Genomic DNA, 19,657 nt, shown 5'->3' with positions numbered 1-19,657 from the left:
TTTCGGTGTTTTATAGAAATGCGAATGATGTAAATTATCGTGAGATATTGTTTCGGTTCGGCGTTCTCCCTGGCTCCTGGGAGAATCGGAACTTGTGACCCTGTGAGTGTATACGATAGTAGGATCGGCCCAAAATGCGATTTGGATGGTAAATGGGACGCACTATATTCGATTGTCTATCGGGGCAGACAATCAATAGCTAGAATTGTACTAAATGCGGTTTATGATTTTCAACACAAATGCGACTAGAGCACCCTTAGGGCATGGATGGTTGGGGGGGTGGTGTTTGTGGTTGTGGTTTTGGTTTTGGTACTCCTAGGAAGCGTCTCTAAGTAAATGCAAATGGCAGTGAGCATTACAGTACACCATCTTGGCGGGATCAAGTTCAACCCTAAAGGAAATCCTCTCTAATCGCGATCGTAGTCCCGACAGGTCGACGGAGGTAGGCTCATGGAAACAGCCGAATCGAGACTGCAAAAAAATGAGTATTAAAGAAACGTATGACCGTGAGGAGATTCCAGCTAGATCCTCACCGTCGGCTCTCGCTTTCCAGCAGATGAGCATCCACTGGATGCTGGGAGACATTGCGCAGAGAGTCCCCCAGAGTACTGCGCAGATGCTGCATCTCCCGATTCGCCTTTGAACTGCGCAGCACATACTGCTGCCGCCGCTTGGCCTCCTGCGCCAGCTGCTCCCTCAGCATCGAGATCTATGGAGAAGGATTTCCCAAATAAGTGGATAGTTCAGACTGACCACGGTTTGACACCCACCTGATTCTCCAGTCGCAGCACTTGCTGTCTGTGGGATTGCTCGCGTACATCCAGCACCTTTTCGGCATGCATTTGGGCACTGCGATAGCGCTCCGTGTCCATGCCATCCATACACTTGGCGCTGTCGTTCATGCGCGCCTTCACCCGCGCCAACTCGGACTCCTTCTCTGCCAGCAGGGTCTCCAGGCGTCGCACCTTGAGACGCAGGTCGCGGGTCTCCTGTTCGATCACACTGTGATCGAGACCACAGCTGTAGGAGCCAACACCTCCTCCACCTGTGCCTCCCGCATCATAGCGATTCGAGTCGAATTCCCCTGAATCTGCGGCCCCACCCCCACCACCATAGTAGGAATTGGATTTCTCTGCACGATCGTAGGCACTGCCGCCCGAGAATTTGCTCTTTCGCTCGCATTCCAATTGCTTGACTTTGTCCTGGATTGAAATCAGAAAAGCTAAAGAACAGGCAGGGGTGTAAAGATCACACGGAAACCCACCTGAAGTGTCTGCAGTTTGCTACGAAGCTCGGACTTCTCCCTCTGGGAGGATTTCAGCTGCCTGCTGAGCTCTTCCTCGCCGCCAGCGCCGTTGCCATTGCCATTGCTCAGACCCTTGTCGCCGCCGGACTCCTGATTCCACTTGGCAATCCTCAGCTGCGACTCGAGAGCCGATCGTTGGACCTCCAGATCGGTGACCTGATCCTGCAGCCGCTGGTTGCCATCGAGTTGGGCTTGCTGGCTGCGTCTCAGCTCGTTCAGATTCGTTTGGGAGCTGTCCAGGCGCTCGGTGAGAATGCGCTTCTCGTTCTCGGCGGTCTGTAGGGATTTCTGAAGCAGCTTCAGCTTGTCTTCGTTGGCCTGCGAGCAGTGTCCCTGCTCGGAGAGCTCCTTCTGCAGGGTCTTGATCTCGCCCCGGAGTTGGGTCTCGCTGACGGTGGACTTCTGGAGGCGGTCCTTCAGCTGATCCACGGTGGACTTGAGAGAGGTGCAGCGATCCTCCAGCTGGGTCAGGGCACGGTTCTGGTTCTCCAGTCGCTCGGATAGCTGGCGAATGCTGCAGTCCTTCTCCTGGAGGGCCATCTGGAGGCGTGTGAGATCCCCCTCCATGGCCACCCGCTGGAGATCCAGCTTGCTGGCGCGTCCTTCAACCTTGGCAAGTTCCTCCTGCAGCTGTCGCTTCTCGTTGTCCAGCTTGGAGCACTGCTGGCGGCACTTCTCCAGCCGCTCCTCGTTCTGGCCATTCTCCTCGGATGTGGCCGCCAGCTGCATCTCCGTTTGGGCCAAACGCTCGCGCAGCATCTGGCACTCGTCGCTGCGCTGCTTGAGCTTCTCCTCCAGGGCATATATGGCTGAGATCTTCATCTTGCGCTCCGTCTCCAGGTTGCTCTTCTCCTCCTGCAGGTTCCGGAGCATGGCCTGGAGTTTGCTTAACTTCGCATCGCAGCGCAGCTGCTGCTCGGCCGCATCCTGGAGCTGCTTCTTGGCGGCCCCCAGCTGTGACTTGTAGTCATCCTTCTCCCTCTCCTGCTGGGCCACCTGATGCATGAGATTCCGCACGCCCTTCCGCACCAGGTCCGGATCCACATCGATCGGTGCATCCGGGCACTGGGAGGAGCTCCTGGCATCGTAGTCGCCCACACTGCGTGACGGACTGAACCGCCTGGAAGGACTGAGCAGGCGATGCGAGAGATTCACACTGCCGTCCACTTGGATGCCGGCGATCCGGCGGAGCGTGTGCACCACGGATGAGAGCTTCTGCTCGGTGTCCCGCTTGTGCAGCTCCACGCAGGAGAGCTGCTCGTCCAGGGCGCGGATGCGGCCCTCAGCACCGCCCAAACGGGCCTTCAGCTCCTGGATCTGCTGCGTGGCATCGGCCAAGCAGACCTCCAGATTGTGCTTCTGATCCTCGAGACGTTTTTCCCGCCCGCGGGCCTCCTCCATGCGCTGGGCAACCTCCTGTTCGCGGGCATGGAAGCGGTGCTCCTCCTGGTTGCTGTGGCACCGGGCACGGGCCAGTTCCTGGCGCGTGGCGCAGAGATTCGCCTCCAGATCGGAGAGCTGCTTCTTGATCTGGCCCAGCTCCTGCTGGGCGCGCTCCTTCAGCTCCACCTCGGCCACCAGCTTGCACTGCAGCTCCTTGCCACCCTCGTCCTTCTGGGCGAACTCCACCTGGGCCTTCTGCAGCGACGCCTTCGTGGCATTCAGCTCCTGCGTGGTCTTGGTGAAGTGATTCTCCGTCTCCTTGAGAATGGTACTCAAGCGAGTGCGTTCGTTCTCTAGGGAGTTCTTGGAATCCTCCAGACTGCTGATCTTCTGCAACGCCTCCTCAATGGCGCGGGCCTGCTCCCGCTTGGCGCTCTCCACACGCTTCACATGATCGCGCAGCTCCTTGTTGCTGTTGGAGTACTTGTCCCGCTCAATGTTGCTGTCCGCCAGCTGCCGGCGACTGTCCGTCAACTCCTTTCGCAAGCTGTCTATGAAGCCCTCGCCTGCAGAACAGAATCTATGAATACTGGATCATCAGAAGAACAATTGAACAATACCTTCTTTGGTCTTGCGCAGTGCATCCTGCAGTTCGTTATTGGTGCCGTCCATCTTGTCCTCCTTCAGCCGGATCTCCATCTTCAGCTCCTCGCTCACGCGGCACAGAGTATCGCGTTCTTCCCGAATGCTGCACAGCTGCAGTTCTTGCTTGCGAATGCATTCCTCTAGTTTGATTCTATTTGCAGGGAGAAAAGATGAAATTTATATCATATTTATTTATACGATTAAGAAATGTTTAGACCGATACAAAAGATCGACCATCGACAATTGATCAGTACAGAAAGAAAGTCCAAGAGTTATTTACGGATTCATTTATAAACGAGGGGGAACGTTGTGAGTTGCTGCGGAGACCGCAACTCTACAGTTATACTCGATACTAAGTCAGTATGGCTCTCTCCGGCAGACGCCGCTAATATTGAACGACACGACAAAGAGTGCGTGCGAGAGAGACAGAAAATCAGTCTGAGCGTGACGTCGGGCGCTGCGTAGGCACTGCAAATTGATTTGTTCCTATTGGCTATAAAAATGATCTGATCTGATCCAGATTCAGCAATCTGATAGATATGGTCATTATCTATGATTCTGCGTTTTTAGTTTTCTCGAATGTGCAATATTGTGGATGCAACAGATTTTCGTCTTTTGTGTGGGCGGAAGGGGGTGGGGCGAAATTTTGAGATACACGTTTTGTAGTGAGATCTAACAGAAGTGCGGATACCAAATTTGGTTACTCTAGCCTTAATAGTCTCTGAGATTTGTGGATGCCCCAGATTTTCGTCCTTTGCGGGGGCGGAAGGGGTGTGGCGAAATTTGGACACGAAACGGTCAAGGTCCGATATCACAGGAGTGTGGATACCAAATTTGGTTGCTCTGGCTCTTATAGGTTCTGAGATTCTTGAACTCATATTTTGCAATTGGCAAAACCGACTATGAAACCTGTGTGTTAGAGAGAGACAGAGCGAGAAAGAATGAAATTGTTTTCTTGATTCTGGCTATAATAATTATACGATCTGGTTGAGATTTTACACTCTAGAACATATAGTCATCCTCTACGACTCTGCGTTTTTGGTTTTATCGTATCTTTAAAAATGTAGATGCCCCATACTTTATGGGGTCGGAAACGATTCCTTCTGGACGTTACACACATCCACTTTTACCACAAATCTAATATACCCCAATACTCATTTTGAGTATCGGGTATAAAAATCAATGGACAAACGGCCCAGATACAGCTTTTTCCTTTTAGAAAAATTTGTTGGAGCCCCAAGTCTTTCAAACAAACTTGGACTAATGACAGAAAGCAAGACAAAGAACCTGACCAAGATTTGATGATTACAAAAGAAAGGATAGCTCTTTGAAAGATTATTCGTTATGTTATGTTATCCAGATCTACAACCAGAGACCAGAATCGGAGTCGAAAAATCAAAAACCACTTGAATTCTATCTTCTACGTCAATCCCCTATCCTTTAAGGATAGGTCTTTGCAGTACTCACTGGTGCTCCTCATCCCTGGTGCGCATTTGTACCATCTCATCTTTGAGTTGGGCAATAGCCGACCTTTGCTTCTCGTCGCGGGCATTGGCCTCCCGTTTGCTGCGATCCAGGGACTCCTGCTCGGTCTTCAGATCCCGGGAGACGGACTCCAGGCGCTCGGCCACCGCCTGCTTGTCGCGATGGGCAATGAGCAGTGCCTGCTGCTTCTCGCTCTCGGCCCGGATTAGGGCCTCCTCATGCTGCTGGACAAGGCTCTCGATGTGCGCCTGGAGCGTGGCCAGACGCTCCTGCAGCTTCTCGATCTCATCGTCCTTGGCGGTCTGAAGGGCCTGCAGAGCCTGCTGCATACGCTTTTCGAGTGCATTGCGCAGCTGCAGCACCTCGTCGCCATGTCGCTTGGCAGCGTCTTCGCCGGCCGCCTGGAGATTGGAGATCTTCTGGTTGAAATCACTCTCGGCGGCGCGAGCGGCATTGAGGAGCTGCGTCTTGGTCTCCTGGGCCTTGCGCTGGCACATCTCCAGGTCCTTCTGCAGGCGGGCCACATGGTTCTTCAGCGACTCCTCACGGACCAGTGCCTCCTGGAGATCACGTTCCAGTTGGCTGCGCTTCTCTTCGGTGGCCTCCAGCGAGCTGTTTGTGTCAAAGAGCACCGACTCGAGGGACTCCTTCTCGGAGCGGATGGCGGCCAGGAGTTCGTTGAGGCGATGTGAGTCCTTTTCGTGCAGATCAATCACCACCTGCTTCTCCTCCACATCCTTGACCATCTCCTCGAGGTTACGATTGAGGCGGCTGTTCGTCTCTGTCGTCTGTTCGAGTCGCTGCCGCGTGCGCATCAGCTCCTCGTTGAGGGCCTCTTTCTTGCGGCACATGGCCGTAAGCTGGTTGTGGATGTCGCCCCGATCTCTTGTGACGCAGGCCAAGTCCTGCAGGATCTTCTCCTTCTCCAGCTGCAGGCACTTCAGCTTCTCGCTGTACGAGAGATTGTCCGTCTCCAGCTCCAGGCGCGCCTTGTCCAGCACGGCCAGTTCCTTCTTCAGCTCCCCGATCTCATTCGATTGATCGCCGGACTGGAGGCGCAGCTTCTTGCGCTCCTCCTGAGCCTCCATCAGGCAGTTCTGCACGGACTTCAGCTCGTCGCTGGTGGAGCAGCTGTTGCTGGACAGCTTCTCGTGCTTCTCCTGCAAATCGCACTTCTCCATCAGCAATTTATCGAGATCATACTCCAGGTCCGACTTCTGTTTCTCCAGCAGACAAATCAGGTTGTCCGACTCGATCCGCTGCTGCTCCAACAAATCCCGGTTCAGACTCACGCGATTGAGCTCCTCGCGCAGCGAGATGGTCTCCTCCCTCAAGCGACTGCTTCGATCCTCCTCGGATCTGTTCAAATTTCAGAGGTCTATGTGACTACACTATGTATCTTATCTATTTAATGACATATGTACCTCAGATTCAGTTCGGTTATATTCTTGTCCTTCAGTATCCGCTGTATCTCCAGCTCCACGGCCTTCTTGTCCTCCTCCATGGAGTCGAGGCGCTTCTGTAGTTTTCCATAGTTCAGCTGCAGCTTCTCGTACTCCCCGCTGAGACTCTCAAACTAAAGGAAAAAAGGTTGTTATACAGATCCAATACAGGCTATTTTTAGGGCGAGCAAATATGCACGTTTTCGCTTTACTCGGCTTTATTTTGTGCTGTGTATGCAGCTTTACCTTCAAAGCCAGACAGCCTTGTTAAATAACACTTAAATGTCTTTCTATATATTTCATTAGCTTTCTGTTAAGTCTGCTTACGGGTCTATCAATTCATCTCTATATTATACATGTCTACCTACATATAGATCGATGTCAAGTTTGCTTATACTATAGACGTCTCGTATAAGCAGATCTATCAGGTAGAACCCAAAATATATTTCTGTAATATTTATTTCTAAATAAATCTATATATGGATGGATATATAATGCCTGTCTTTATTTTCTAACTATATTTTTTCTATGCACTGTACCATATCTATATGTATCTGTGAATATATCATTCTCGAAAATATTTTTCATTTAAATACTGCTCGTAATTATATTAATTTATTTAAATATGTTAGGTGCCGCTCTTACAGTACTTTAGCAACCTATTAACGAGCATCTACCACATATCTATTTATCGATCTTCCTATCCACGAAACTCAATCTAGATGTCCTCCTATCTACCATCTTTCTATTTATCCATCATTTCCATCCCCTTAATATCCTGTAGATACTTATTTCTACCCACGAAAATTAATATAGCTATTCTCTTTTATACCATTTTTCTATCTTCCCTTCGTTCTATATTCATACCTACAATCTACATATATTCCTTTCTATCCAACCTATCCATCTATCGATATATCTATGCATCTACCTGTCTATATATCTATCTATCTCTTCCTATATAGCTATCTTAATCTACCAATCATCCAAGTTCATAGAGCACCTGCCTAAAAGTGTCTACGTTTTCAACCGTTCCCGAGTGCATGTGACCTCATCCCGGAGTTAAATGTGTAAAAAATATAGATCAACAGAAATTTCACTTGGAAACATTTGTAGAATCTATGGGTTGATCTGAGATCAGACTTTTCGAGTTATCTCTCATCCGACTGTGACTATCTGTGGCTCTGACACCCACTCACCGCGTTATTGATATCAGCTCGTCCCATCTCCGACTGCTGTTTCTGGGTGCGGACATCGTCGAGGCTCTTCTGGAGGCTCTCACGCTCCTGCAGGAGCTCCGAGAGCTTGGAGTTGCTCGAGTCCAGCTTCTCGGTGAGCTGCTGCATCTTGGTGGTAAGGAGCTGCTTGGTGCCCTCGCTGGTGTCCAGCTGGGACTTGGTGGAGCGCAACGTCTCGCTGGTGTGCTGGAACTTCACCTGGATGTCGTGGAGGGCCAGCTGGTACTTGTGGAGGGCCGCCTGGACGGCGGAGATGGTGCCCTCGGCGAAGGCCTGGGAGGCTCGGGTCGAATTGCGACGTGGAGATTTGCCACCGGCAGTGCTGGTACCGGTACCAGCCGCGGAGGTGGCATCACGCGTCAGATGCATGTGCTGCATGGCCCCGCCGGTGACCTCAGCGTCTGCCTCGCGATCCGCATTCTCGGCATCTTGAACGACGGCTTGCGCAATCTCGCGCATGGAATTGTTCAGCCGCTCGATCTCGTCGCTGTAGCGGCTGGCCAGCGCCGCCTGGGACTCGGCCTGGCCGCACCGATCCTCCAGCTTCTTCAGCTGATTCATCAGCTCGAGCAGCCGCTGATCACGCTCCATGATCTCGTGCCGCGCACTCTCGTACTGGACCTTGAGCGTGGCCAGCTGATGCTGCAGCTCGTCGCTGATGCGATGGGACTGCTTTAGCTCCTCGTCGGCCGCCCGCTTGGCCTGCTGCTGCGTGAAGGCCACCGAGGCAGTGCACCCATTGATGTCCTTGCCCACGCAGCTAATTTCCTGGCCCATCTTGGCCACCTCCTGCTTCATGGCCGATTGCATTTCCTTGAAGGAGCGCTTCACGGCCACCACCTCGCGCCACATCTTCAGCAGGCGATTGTGCTCGCTGTTGTAGTAGTCCTTGAAGGCCTGCTCCTCCTCCTTGAACTCATCCTCCTTGATGAGCAGCTCGTCCCTCAGCCCCGACCAGTCGTTGGTCAGCTTCTGCAGATCGTTGGTCAGCGCCTCGTTCGTGCGATTGGATTCCTCCAGCTGCTGCCGCAAGGCATTGTTCTGGGCCAGGATCTGCTCGCACCGTAGATGCTCCTCCTCCAACTTCCGGCAGAGCTCGCTGGTGCCGTCTTCATGGCCATAGTCGCGACTGCAGCTGGGCGGTGGTGAGTCCAGAGAGGAGCTGCAGGGCAGACTGTTCTGGCCGCCAAGGGTCAAGGATGTAGAGCACTGTCAAAGGATACAAATCAGATGGTTATAGGTTGCTTCCTCCAATCCGATACTCACCAAGACCTGACTGGTGGTGGGTCCTGTCGTCAGCTTGGGTCCTGCCGCCATCGTCGGCTTGATGGTCTCGTGCATGCGATCCTCCAGATCGCTGCATCGCTGTCTGTACTGCTGGATCTTGGACTGGAGGCGGCTCACGAGATTCGCCTGATTGTGCTGCGCCTGCTTGTAGGTGTCCAGGCGTCGCCGATAGCTGTGCGATTCGTCCGCCAGGCGTTGCCGCAGCTCCTGGTTCTGACGCAGCAGCGCAGTGGAGGACTCTCCGGCGCCCGCTGTGGGCTGGGGCCCGGGGCTCATCATTCTGGGTGTAAGGATGCCTGAGCCACTGGCCGATGGGTCTCGGTCACGCCCCCGCTGGTGGCGCGAGAAGGGCAGGCGCGTGGAGGCGTTGGAGGAAGGTGGATGTGGGGGTGGTGCCGCGGCCGACGACGATGACGCCGCCTGAAGGTCGACGGCCGATGGGCAGGGCGTTTGCTTGAAGTTATCGCGATACGCCTGCATCTGTGGATTGGGAGCGAAAACTGATTTCAATTCTGGGATTCCTTTCCGGTTAGAAATTGCTTTGCGGTTTCGCGTTGCGTGTGCATTAGGGGAAAACTTTTTCCCAAACGAAACTTTCGCGCCTCAATAAGTTTCCCCAAATTGATTTATTAACTTGTTCCGGGGCGCCACGAGCCATGAGCCACGACCCTGCCATGCCACACACACATTGCCATGTTCCCAGACCCCGGGAAAGGGGTCACCATGACAGCCCCCAAAAAGGAGGCGGCCGAGGATTCCTCGCAAATAAACAAGTTCCAGGAACCCAGCCCCCAGGCCCCCCTCATTATAAAGGAACGATCCATACAAGCCGAATGATATTTCTGAAATCCACTTGAGGACACGCATTGTACCGTCTGTCACCAGGACAGCGAGTGTTTTGTGTTTACTGTCGCTCCCCTCCAAGGACCCTGCCAACCTCCCCCACTCCCCGTTCTCCCATTAAGGAGTCGCATCATAATTCCGTGTCCTCGTATTTATTTTAATAAACAATATTTCCTTCGTTGTTGAAACTTCTTTTGACACGAATGCGTCTTCTAATTTTGAGCTTCTTATGCTGTGCCCTCTGACCCCATCTCCATCCCTATGCCACCCCCACCCAACTCTCGGTACCACCAATGACATTTATGCAAGCAGTAAAAACAAAATAATATTTCGACTATGATTTGGCATGCAATCGCTGAACAGATTGGCAGGACCTTCTATTTTAGTTATACTCGAAGATAGAGAGATACTTGCACGAGTGGCTATAATGGCTTCATTTTAATGGAGGTCGTGAATCGCTCATAAATATATTCCTACTTTTTTTATAAGTGGAGCTAGAAGACTTTATGTTCAATCGATTGAACAGATAGTAGAGATTATGACTGGGAAAAAACCTCATAAAAGGAATGCATCGCTTTTTTTTACAAGAAAATCTTAAACATTCGAATCACTGTTTTTTTTAGATATTGTGTATCAAAAGAATTTTGTGTAAATTTTGTATTGTTAAATAGGAAAAAGAAATTCTTGACGATGCTAGGAAAGAACACTGGACTGTCGACTTTTGCAGCCATGGATTCTGCGAGTGACAATCCAGTTCGAGAAAAAGGTAGAAAGCTTGAATCCCTTCAGGATCTTGAATTTGGGCCCTGAGGCAACGTTGCAGGAGATCCAAATGGCCTACCACAAAGTTAACATGGTCCTGCATCCAGATAACATCAACTATTCGTTTAATATTCAGTTTAGTTATAATTTTCCTCGATAATTTTATCTTTCCTGCAAATACGGTACCAGATCGGCTATAATTGTCGCGCGTTATGCAGCAGAACACCCCGGTTGGTATCGCTTAGGCCACTTCATGGTGCAGCCAAAGCACGTATTACGAGAATCACGAGGACCTGGGGTACCGATCATTGGAATTGCCCTCGTGTGGTCCTTGGACTCTATATGCATTGGTTATCCTCGTTACATATCGTTTTCATATTAGTTTGTCTTACTTTCCTGGTGGAAGTTCTACTGAAAATATCCCGAAGGCCAGAACTGAGCTGATAATATACTCGAATGAGCATTTGGTGGTGAAGAAGGACATTGACAAGAGACAGGAAGACATTATCATTATATCCATCCAGTTTGTACAGACAAAGAAAACTCCAGTTAAAAATGGTTACAATACTCGTATGTATTATTTCTTTCCACCGTTATGCTGGATAAACCATGAGTTTAGTAATCAAATATGAAGATAACTACCAGCATTCAAACATTAGAAGAACCGCAATGTTTCCTTAAATTTTTGGAAATCGAATAACATTAACATTAATTTAATTACAATACTCTGAAAAACTAAGTGAACGCTAAAGCCAAACAGAATTAGACGAATTTTTTGAATATTGTAGTCGTTATTTATTAGTGATATAAAACTCGTACCAATTCCCTAGTATTTTTGCATTATTTTGAGCTGTCAGTTATATAAAATTATAGTTTCGAGAGCTGCATCAACTATTAAATTGATCCTGTCATGGAATTGAACCGCCTTATCAATATAACTATATTATTGAATAAGTCAATTATAGTTTAATAGTTTAATCAGTAGCCGCACAAAATGTTCTCAGAAAACTGAGCTTGGACTCTTGGGAATACAAACATATTTTTTCAATTAAACTAAAACTTGTTTTATTTCATTTTACAGTCACTTCTTTATAAGTAGCCCAAATATTAGTCACAGGCTTTTGAAACTTACTTCTCACTGGATATATGGTACTTGTATTCCACCGATATATGTATTACACACTTTTAAGCGTTTCACAAGTTTTAAAACACTTTTCCAAAAGGGTTTCCAAATGGCTGGTAACGTAGGCGAAACGTTTTTGTCGAGGCACACGAGCCTTACGCGCACCACAAAAATGCTGTTAACTGATTGAGCGCCAATTGAGTACTCATCAAGCTATCACGAGCGCCTCCAAGGGTTCCACTTCCCTGTCTCTGGGATTCCTTGGGGTCCTCCTCCTCCTTCTGCCTTCGTGGCAATTGACACAAATTCCGCGAAAGGCGGAAATACGCAACTAATGCGCCTTCGGAGGGAAAGTTAATCGGAGCCTAACAATGCGTCCAAGTGGAAGGGACCGCCCTCTGAACTGTCTGGATACAAGGAACTAAACCAACTGAGCGCCAACACAGGACTCGATACAGTGCCAACTTACATAAAGACACAGGCGAAGGATGGATGGCTTCTCTTGCGACCATTAGGGTCTCTGTTCCGTCTCGAAACTGCAGTTTTGCATAGCTCCCAGAGGCAGGGTTTGGGGTAGAATAAACATTGAATTAACAAATTCCTGGTTGCCCCAAGCAACCGCGATTGATTGCGCGCCACGCTCCCCAGTCGGCAGGGAAGCCTCTGGTGCCGCCGGAGAGTGGAACTCCACTCACAATTATGCTTTTGGCGTGCCAGCGAGCAACAAATGCAAATCGTGCCTCGAAGCATACATATACCGAATGCGGTCGGTTGAGCCCAAGGAAAGCGTTTAGATCATGGTAAATGGGGTGTACGAGCGGCAACGTTGCAAGTCCCTATGGTGGTCATATTCATGTTCATGCCCAACCGCGTTTAATAAGTCAATGAGCAGGGCAATAAATTGAGCCGGAGCTGGAGGCTCTGTCAATGCACTTAACCCTTTTTCATTTGATTTATTTCCATTGAATAACTATCAGATAAACCCCTACCAGGTAACCATTATGCTAATCGTTGGGCTGTGCAAACATGAAATATTAATTGGGGAGGAAAGTAAAAGCAGATCGAATATAGAGGTAATTTAGAGACTTGCTGATTTTAGCAATACAAAAACAACGTCAGATAAGATGACAATTCACGAAAAGTGCACGGTCGTTAAAAATGGCAGCCACCGAAACTTTATAAATTTTCCATTTCGCTGCCGTCTATAAGTGGTCCCAGATGAGGCCCAAATAGTGTGTTATTTTCGTAATTTTAAGAAGACCAACATTGGACTTTGCTCTTTCTGATAATACACTCGAAAGAGCATTTGGTGTTGAAGCAAATGACAAGTGACAGGAGGGCACTAGCCCGATTGAATAGGTATAAAGGAAAATAAACGTGCAAAAAACACCAAAACTACATTCTGACAAAAAGAATACTCGAAATTGCAGAAAAGCAAGAAAGAGTAACAACAACTTGTGACCATTTTTAACCCCAAGCAAAAAGAAAAATTAAAATATATCAAAGATCAAGGATGAATTGTAAAAAGGAATTATTGGTGTCAAAAATAATAAGCACACTTTTCTATACAAATACTTATTGCGAATAATTGATTAAAGTACTTTTTGATATAAAATCATCCATAAAACAAAGTTTATATATTCGGGGTGGGTAGAGACGAGAATAAAAGAGCCCATGGACATGAAAATCGTCATGAATAATGCATTTTCAATGCAATATTCAAAACTCTTTAGAAAAATGTTCTATATATTCACGAATGAAGTAACGCATCTAAATTTTCTAACCCTTTTGAACTACAAATAATACTTATAGCAAAATACATAAATTCTAAGAGACCACAAAAAGTTCCTTTTTTATCGAAAAAGTTAAGCGCATCCAACTTCACGCAGCATGAAAGCACTGTTTTCAGTGTTGGTTAGAATTGTGTATTTTAAAGGAGACTTTTTGCGATGTCGCTTTTTTAGCGACTTTTTCAGTGCTGCCAATTATTTAAGGGACTAAGACGAGCAGACGAGAATGAAGAGGTCGGGGCTGGCGTCATTAGCAAATATTTGACAGTAATGGTTTCGTCCAGCTATTCTGAGTGTTAGTCAGAGACGGAACGGTAACTCATACCTGTCTTTGCAGATATGTCCGCTGCTTGGACTGATGTCGTGGAATTCTGGATGGCGATATTTGATTATAGTGTGATCCTGGCCTCGGGAGCGTTCCCAAAAACGGAGAAGCGTCTACAGCTAAAGGCAGAAAGTACTACATATCTCTATCGTTTTGTTTTCTACAGAAATCATACGTTTCACCAATGAAAATTTGCTTTTGTATTTCATTAGTAGCAATAATTTATCTTTAATTTACATTAAACTATTTCCTCATACCATGTCAATATATTTGTGGAAATTCCTTGAGTTCTTATTTCTTTATTCTTATTATATCTTTCCAAGATTATCTTGGAACATTTCTTATCTATATTTTATTCCGTTTTCAGATGTTACAATTATTACCATTCCTGCTAATAATATGTATAACTCACTTATTTTATTGAAATTCATCTGTTAATTAAAATCATCGATTTCTTTTCAATAGAAGTCATATTTGAAATGAAACCATATAGCCTTATTGACATCCCATCTTTGTTTGACTTTCTCTCTCAACATTTCCTTACACTTTTTATAGGGCCCTCCAGTTGTTTTCTTATGAAATTTACAGATGTGCAACCTGTACGAGTATTATCTCCCACCACGTAATCCTCAAATCGGAACGAAACATTTCATGATTTGTGTTTTTTTTTTTTTTTTGCGACCACAGAGATGCAAATGTCAAAATGTTTCCTGGCACAGGTTGCGGTGAATGCGAATTCGAATGCTATTGCGATGGAGAGCTGCCTGCCTGCCTGCGCCTGCCCGCCTGCCATTTCGCTGAGCCCAGAGTCTGGTGGCCTGGGGATGCGGGAGGTTATCGCCATCGTATTCCCGTATCAGAGAACTGCATACACATGCATCTGTACAAAGATCTGAAGCATCTCCTATTTCTATATGGCAACCAAAGCCCAAAAACCAAAAACCAAATCGAACCAATGCCCAAACACAATGAAATGGCAAAAAGATCAGCAGCAACCAAAAAAGAAAAACATAAATAAAATTCAAATTTAAATGCTGTGTTATCAGCTGTATGTTGGCTTTAACCTAAGAAGGCGACCTTGAGGAGATACTACCAACAAATATGACAGGTACACAATATATGTATATAGAACATTCTATATAGAATATAGATATGGACATCCAGAACAACATCCACTATATAGGATGCAGTAGACTCTCAAAGTCCACTAGATTGGTTATGCATTTCAAGCAATTAAGGTGTTTTGTTTGCCATCACTTTCAGTTTTTAATCTACGGTCCGAACCAGAACCGATCGAGTACTATGTGTACTATGTGTAGGTGTGAGATTATTTTTCTTCGAAGCATAAGTTTCGCCCTCCCTCTGTTGTCGCGCTCCGTCGCGACGGACGTTGCTTGTTTAATGAGTGTTGGTTGGGTTCATAGTCAGACTCTTATCAGGCGGCGGCAAGTCGGAAAGCCAAGAGCCGTAAAGACTGTAAATGGGATTGAACACACTCGTTCGTACCTTATATAGTACGTATTCCGAGAGACAGAACAAAGTTCACTTTTTGCCACTAATCTGATTCGTTGAGGATGTGCATTGGCCAGAGAAACGGCTCCAACGCTCCTACGCTCCTACGCTGCCATCGATGGGCAGATGGTTCTTCTTGTTGGCTGGCATACGTGCACCCAAGTGGGGCGCCCGTCCCGCCCGAACCTTCAATCTGCAATCAACAAATGTTGCGCCCCACGGCAACCGGGATGATTTATACACCAGCGATCATCAAAGATCACAGACGGACGGATGGGAATCTGTGGCCTCTCTGCCTCTATAGTGGTGGCGCTGGCGACAATAGCTTTAATACTTGGGTAAACATATCATCATCATCGTCTGTCCACACACACACATTTAAAGCATTGTCTGATCATTCGTGTCTGCTGTACGAGTATGTGGTAGCTAATTAGTACACTGAGAGAATGATTAATATTTTATTGAATTGAAATAAAATATTCAATTCGCATTGGTACGTTAATTAGACATCGTTAAAGGTATACAAATAAAATATAAAACAACAAGTTTCTAAAATCGATATTTCGTTGAAAATAACCTCAAAAAATGATCAACTTTTCATTTGAAAACTTTTTAATTCCCAGTCCTTAAGCTTAAGATACAAAGTTGTTTAAAACCGTTTAATGAAGGCTGATAAAGTTCTTCAAATCAAGATTTAGCATATTCAAGTTATGTGGGAAAAAAGCAAGCTAACCTCTAAAGAAAAATTTATAAAATATAAATATAAAAAAAATATAAATGTACCATTTTTTAAATTCTTCAGAAAACAACCCTAACTGTAACAAAGAATTTTTTTGTCTGCACAAATCTATATTCCATCACTTACAAGGGTACTTAAAGCTTTCTAAACACACTTCCATGCAGCCATCTTTGTTCCTAAGAGGCACCCTACACTGATAAGATTTTTCTAGATTCTATATATAGTACATGCAGCAGACATTTTTGCGCAATTGAAATTACCTAAGAAACTATTAAGAAACAGATTTAGTAATCGATAGAACTGCAATAAACTAATCAGAGTCCGATAAAGACCCACCTGAAGATAATCAATCAGGCATTAAAAAGTGGTTGCGTTTTTTGAAAGTTTTCTGCCAGTGCATAGGTATAGGCAATGCCCAAAGGTTCGGACATGTGTCTCTGGGTCGTCTGTACGCCCGTAGGTCGTCGTTGTGGGGGGATGGTTGGTTATCATTAATACGATGCGATGCGATGCCGAGCCGTGCATCTTAGCTTTAAAGTATAGCTCCTATTTAAAACGCGCTTTAGTCACATTTCGAATTTCGCCAGCAACAGTACCGAAGCAGTCCAGAGCGAAGCGCGAAAGATTGAACAGTTGAACGCTTGAAGATTACACGGAGTCTCTGTCTGTCCGCTGTCCCGTGAGTCAGGTGTCAGAGTGTGTCAGAAGTGTGAGTGTGTGGCGAAGTGTGTTTGTGAAGCAAAGAGATGTCCCAGACCCTGGACGATCTGCTGTTGCGGCAGGAGCACGCCCGGCAATTGCGTCAGGTGAATCGCTCAAAGTTTCGTCGCATCAATTCCTTGGACCTCATACCGGAGCATCCCAGCCAAGACGAGTCGGAGGATGAGGATGCTGCCGCTGCCGCCGCACCCCACAAGCATTTTGTGGCCCTGCGGCGCCAGCGCACCGCCGATGGTAGTCTGCTGCGCAGCCACTCCCAATCCCAATTCCAACAATCCCAGGAGCGTCCACTGGGCACTCGCATGCTGCTCTTTGGGCCCCAGCTGCTGATGCGAGTCCTGCTGACGCTGCTCCGCTACATCCTCTACATTCCATTGTCCATAGCGGCGCCCAGTTTCTGGCTATCGGCTCTGCTTTGGATCTTCTGGAAACTCCTGAGAGTGCCCATTGCCATGGTCAAGTGGCTGTTCAGCGGCGACGAGGATGTGGCCACGCCGCAGCGACAGCGAACGATACTCCTGAGCTGTGGCAGCACCATTCAGACCCTGCATTTGGCCCGAAACTTCTACGGATCTGGTGCCCGCGTTGTGGTCTTTGAGTTCGAGGGACTCTTCGGACTGGCCCGCTTCTCCACGGCCGTGGACAAGTTCTATGTGGTGCCTCGACCCACCAGCAGCAATGCGGACCAGTACATTGCCGCTCTGTGCCACATTGTGAAGAAGGAGCGTCCGGCCGTCTATGTGCCGGTGTGCGCCACCAGTCCCGCCTACTACGATGCTCTGGCCAAGCCCCACCTGGAGGTGCTCGGCTGCGCCAGCTTTGTGCCCAGCGTACAGGAGACCCAGCAGCTGGACGATTGCCTGCAGCTCTACCAGCGCTGCGAGGCCCAGCAGATGCCACTGCCGACCCATGTGGTTCTTACGGCTCCGCGGCAGCTGCAGCAGATCTACGAGAGCGGATTTGTGGGCAGCTATCGGAACATCCTGATGGCCGCTGGGATGCAGGGAGTGCTGGAGCGGCACAAGTACATTCTGCCCAATCGCAGGGCGGAGCTAAAGTTCAGCCAGCACGAGATAAGCGATCGGCAGCCCTGGCTCGTGGTCAGAGATCAGCCCGGCTATCATCACTATGTGACCTGCACCACCGTCAAGGACTCACGTGTGGTGGCCAACGTGAGCTGCCGGGTGGAGCATCACACCAAGAATCTGGTGCCCTGCAGGCGCGACGATGAGACCCAGATCGAGCTCTGGCTGCACTCGTTCTTTGCCAAGGTGCGCTTCCAGCGCAGCATCAATGGACACATTAGCTTTCGGCTGGTGAAGTCCCCCGCCCATGGCGGACAGTTTGTGCCGCTGGGCACCAGGCTGGGCGTGGCCCTGCCCTACATCTGCCACAATCGTTCGCATGCCCAGCTCCTGTGCCAGGCCATGAAGTGCATCCATCGGCGGGGCCTGCCCGAGGACGATCTGACCAACTGGAGCTGGTCGTCGCTGGAGCGTAGCACTTCGACGACGGCGCTGGACAAGCGGGAGGCATTGTTTGCCTACTGGGATCCGTTGCCATATTGCGCCTACTATCACTTCCAGCTGCCGCTCGAGTCCGTCAAGCTGTTTTTGCAGCGCCGGAATCGCGATCGCGCCACAACCAAAAGTTTATCGCCTCGCATCACGGTGCCGGTTCATTGAACGACGGACCACCAATGGGGGATGGGGGATGGGGAGCCACTGCAGCCGGATGCGGTTGGGTGGAGGGGAGGGGTGGGTAATGGAACCGCGAGAGCGAGAGAGAGAGATTACACAGACTGATCAATAATAAAAATATATATTTGTATATATATTTTTTGCATTTTTTTACTTTTTTGTTTACTTGAAACGCGCGCGCACGCATCAAATGGGGTTCAACATCCATCAAATGAAGATTAGGCTTAGGACTTAATACTCGTAGAGTTACAAACAAAAAAACATGTACCCGTATATATGTATGTACATATTTAATATATACACTTATAGTTCGTTAGCTTTGTACAATAAATCATATTTATATTTTAATTACCCATTTGACTTATTTTTCCATATGTTTCTGTTTTTCCACCATTAGGCAGTTTTCTTTGCCACTTTGCAACGCACTTCTTTGTTTCACTGAAAATCGAATAGAACTGACCGCTTCCAAAGGATATACTCATGGAAGCGTGTGTCCTTGTCAGTGGTGGTGGTTTTGGTCACGTTTTTGTTGATGTTTTGGCCTTCTTTTCGGTTACCTGGCAACGGCTTTAGGTCAGTTTTGTTTGTGGTTAGTGGTAACAGAGTCATTTGCATCCTTATCAATGGTGGGCAGCGAAAGAGAGGGTGAAATTACAGAAATTACAAATTTGCATAATTATAATGCACGCTTTTGCTTATTCAAGCGGTTAGCTCAAGCATGGTAGTTCATAGTTCTTCGAACAGATCTATCCCTCAAAGGAAATTTGATTTCATTTTCAAATTTCAATTTGAAAGCTAACCGCAAATTTATTATCAAGATCCTGTTGAAATTTCTAGATAATTTGCGAAAGTTTTGGCAACCACAAAAGTGTCATCTCTAAGTGCTATCGATATTGCGAAGATATTGACCATTTACGGTATATTATTAACTGTTTTCTATATTTTGACGTCGAAATTGAGTTGAAGGTATTTTTATATAATATTTATATTTAAGCAATGTCATCAGTATATTAAATTAGCTTTCACATCCTTGTAACTGATTCACTTTGAAACAATTTCTATTTGGCGCGCAACAGTCGATAGTATCGGTAGGCTTTTGGTGGGATATTTGCTCTCTCTTTCTATTTCTTCTTGGAAGGATTTTTCATCGTAGCACTAGCATTACAATTGGTATTGATAAGTTACTTTTAATATGTATTTGATATACGTGGTGTATAATATATCCATACAAACACTTTTTTATGTGGTTGGGTATGGGTATATTCCACAGATTCACATATATCGTACTCTAACGGAGACGGGTTTGGTAACTGGAACGATTTTGAAACGGAATCGCAGAGATTTTTGTTTTCAACCA

General features: G+C 47.5%; 2 protein-coding genes across 2 annotated transcripts; one reads left to right on the top strand and one right to left on the bottom strand.

The window, feature by feature from the left end:
* Window positions 1–4: 4 nt before the first annotated feature.
* LOC108156632 (rootletin) lies at window positions 5–19,013 on the bottom strand. Its single transcript, XM_017288230.2, has 10 exons — window positions 18,653–19,013; window positions 8,766–9,266; window positions 7,461–8,708; window positions 6,244–6,395; window positions 4,802–6,178; window positions 3,310–3,485; window positions 1,265–3,255; window positions 771–1,202; window positions 534–709; window positions 5–471 (listed from the first exon to the last, which is right to left on the bottom strand). Exons 2-10 carry the CDS (start codon window positions 9,264–9,266, stop codon window positions 408–410), a joined length of 6,117 nt encoding a protein of 2,038 aa, XP_017143719.1. The 5' UTR covers window positions 18,653–19,013; the 3' UTR covers window positions 5–407.
* Window positions 16,379–18,553, top strand: LOC108156633. Its single transcript, XM_017288231.2, has one exon. It carries the CDS (start codon window positions 16,627–16,629, stop codon window positions 18,283–18,285), a length of 1,659 nt encoding a protein of 552 aa, XP_017143720.1. The 5' UTR covers window positions 16,379–16,626; the 3' UTR covers window positions 18,286–18,553.
* Window positions 19,014–19,657: the final 644 nt, after the last annotated feature.

This window comes from Drosophila miranda, chromosome 2 (genome assembly GCF_003369915.1).
Source record: "Drosophila miranda strain MSH22 chromosome 2, D.miranda_PacBio2.1, whole genome shotgun sequence".
NCBI classification, from domain to species: Eukaryota; Metazoa; Arthropoda; class Insecta; order Diptera; family Drosophilidae; genus Drosophila; species Drosophila miranda.
This window is presented reverse-complemented; position numbering and strand designations above follow the sequence as displayed.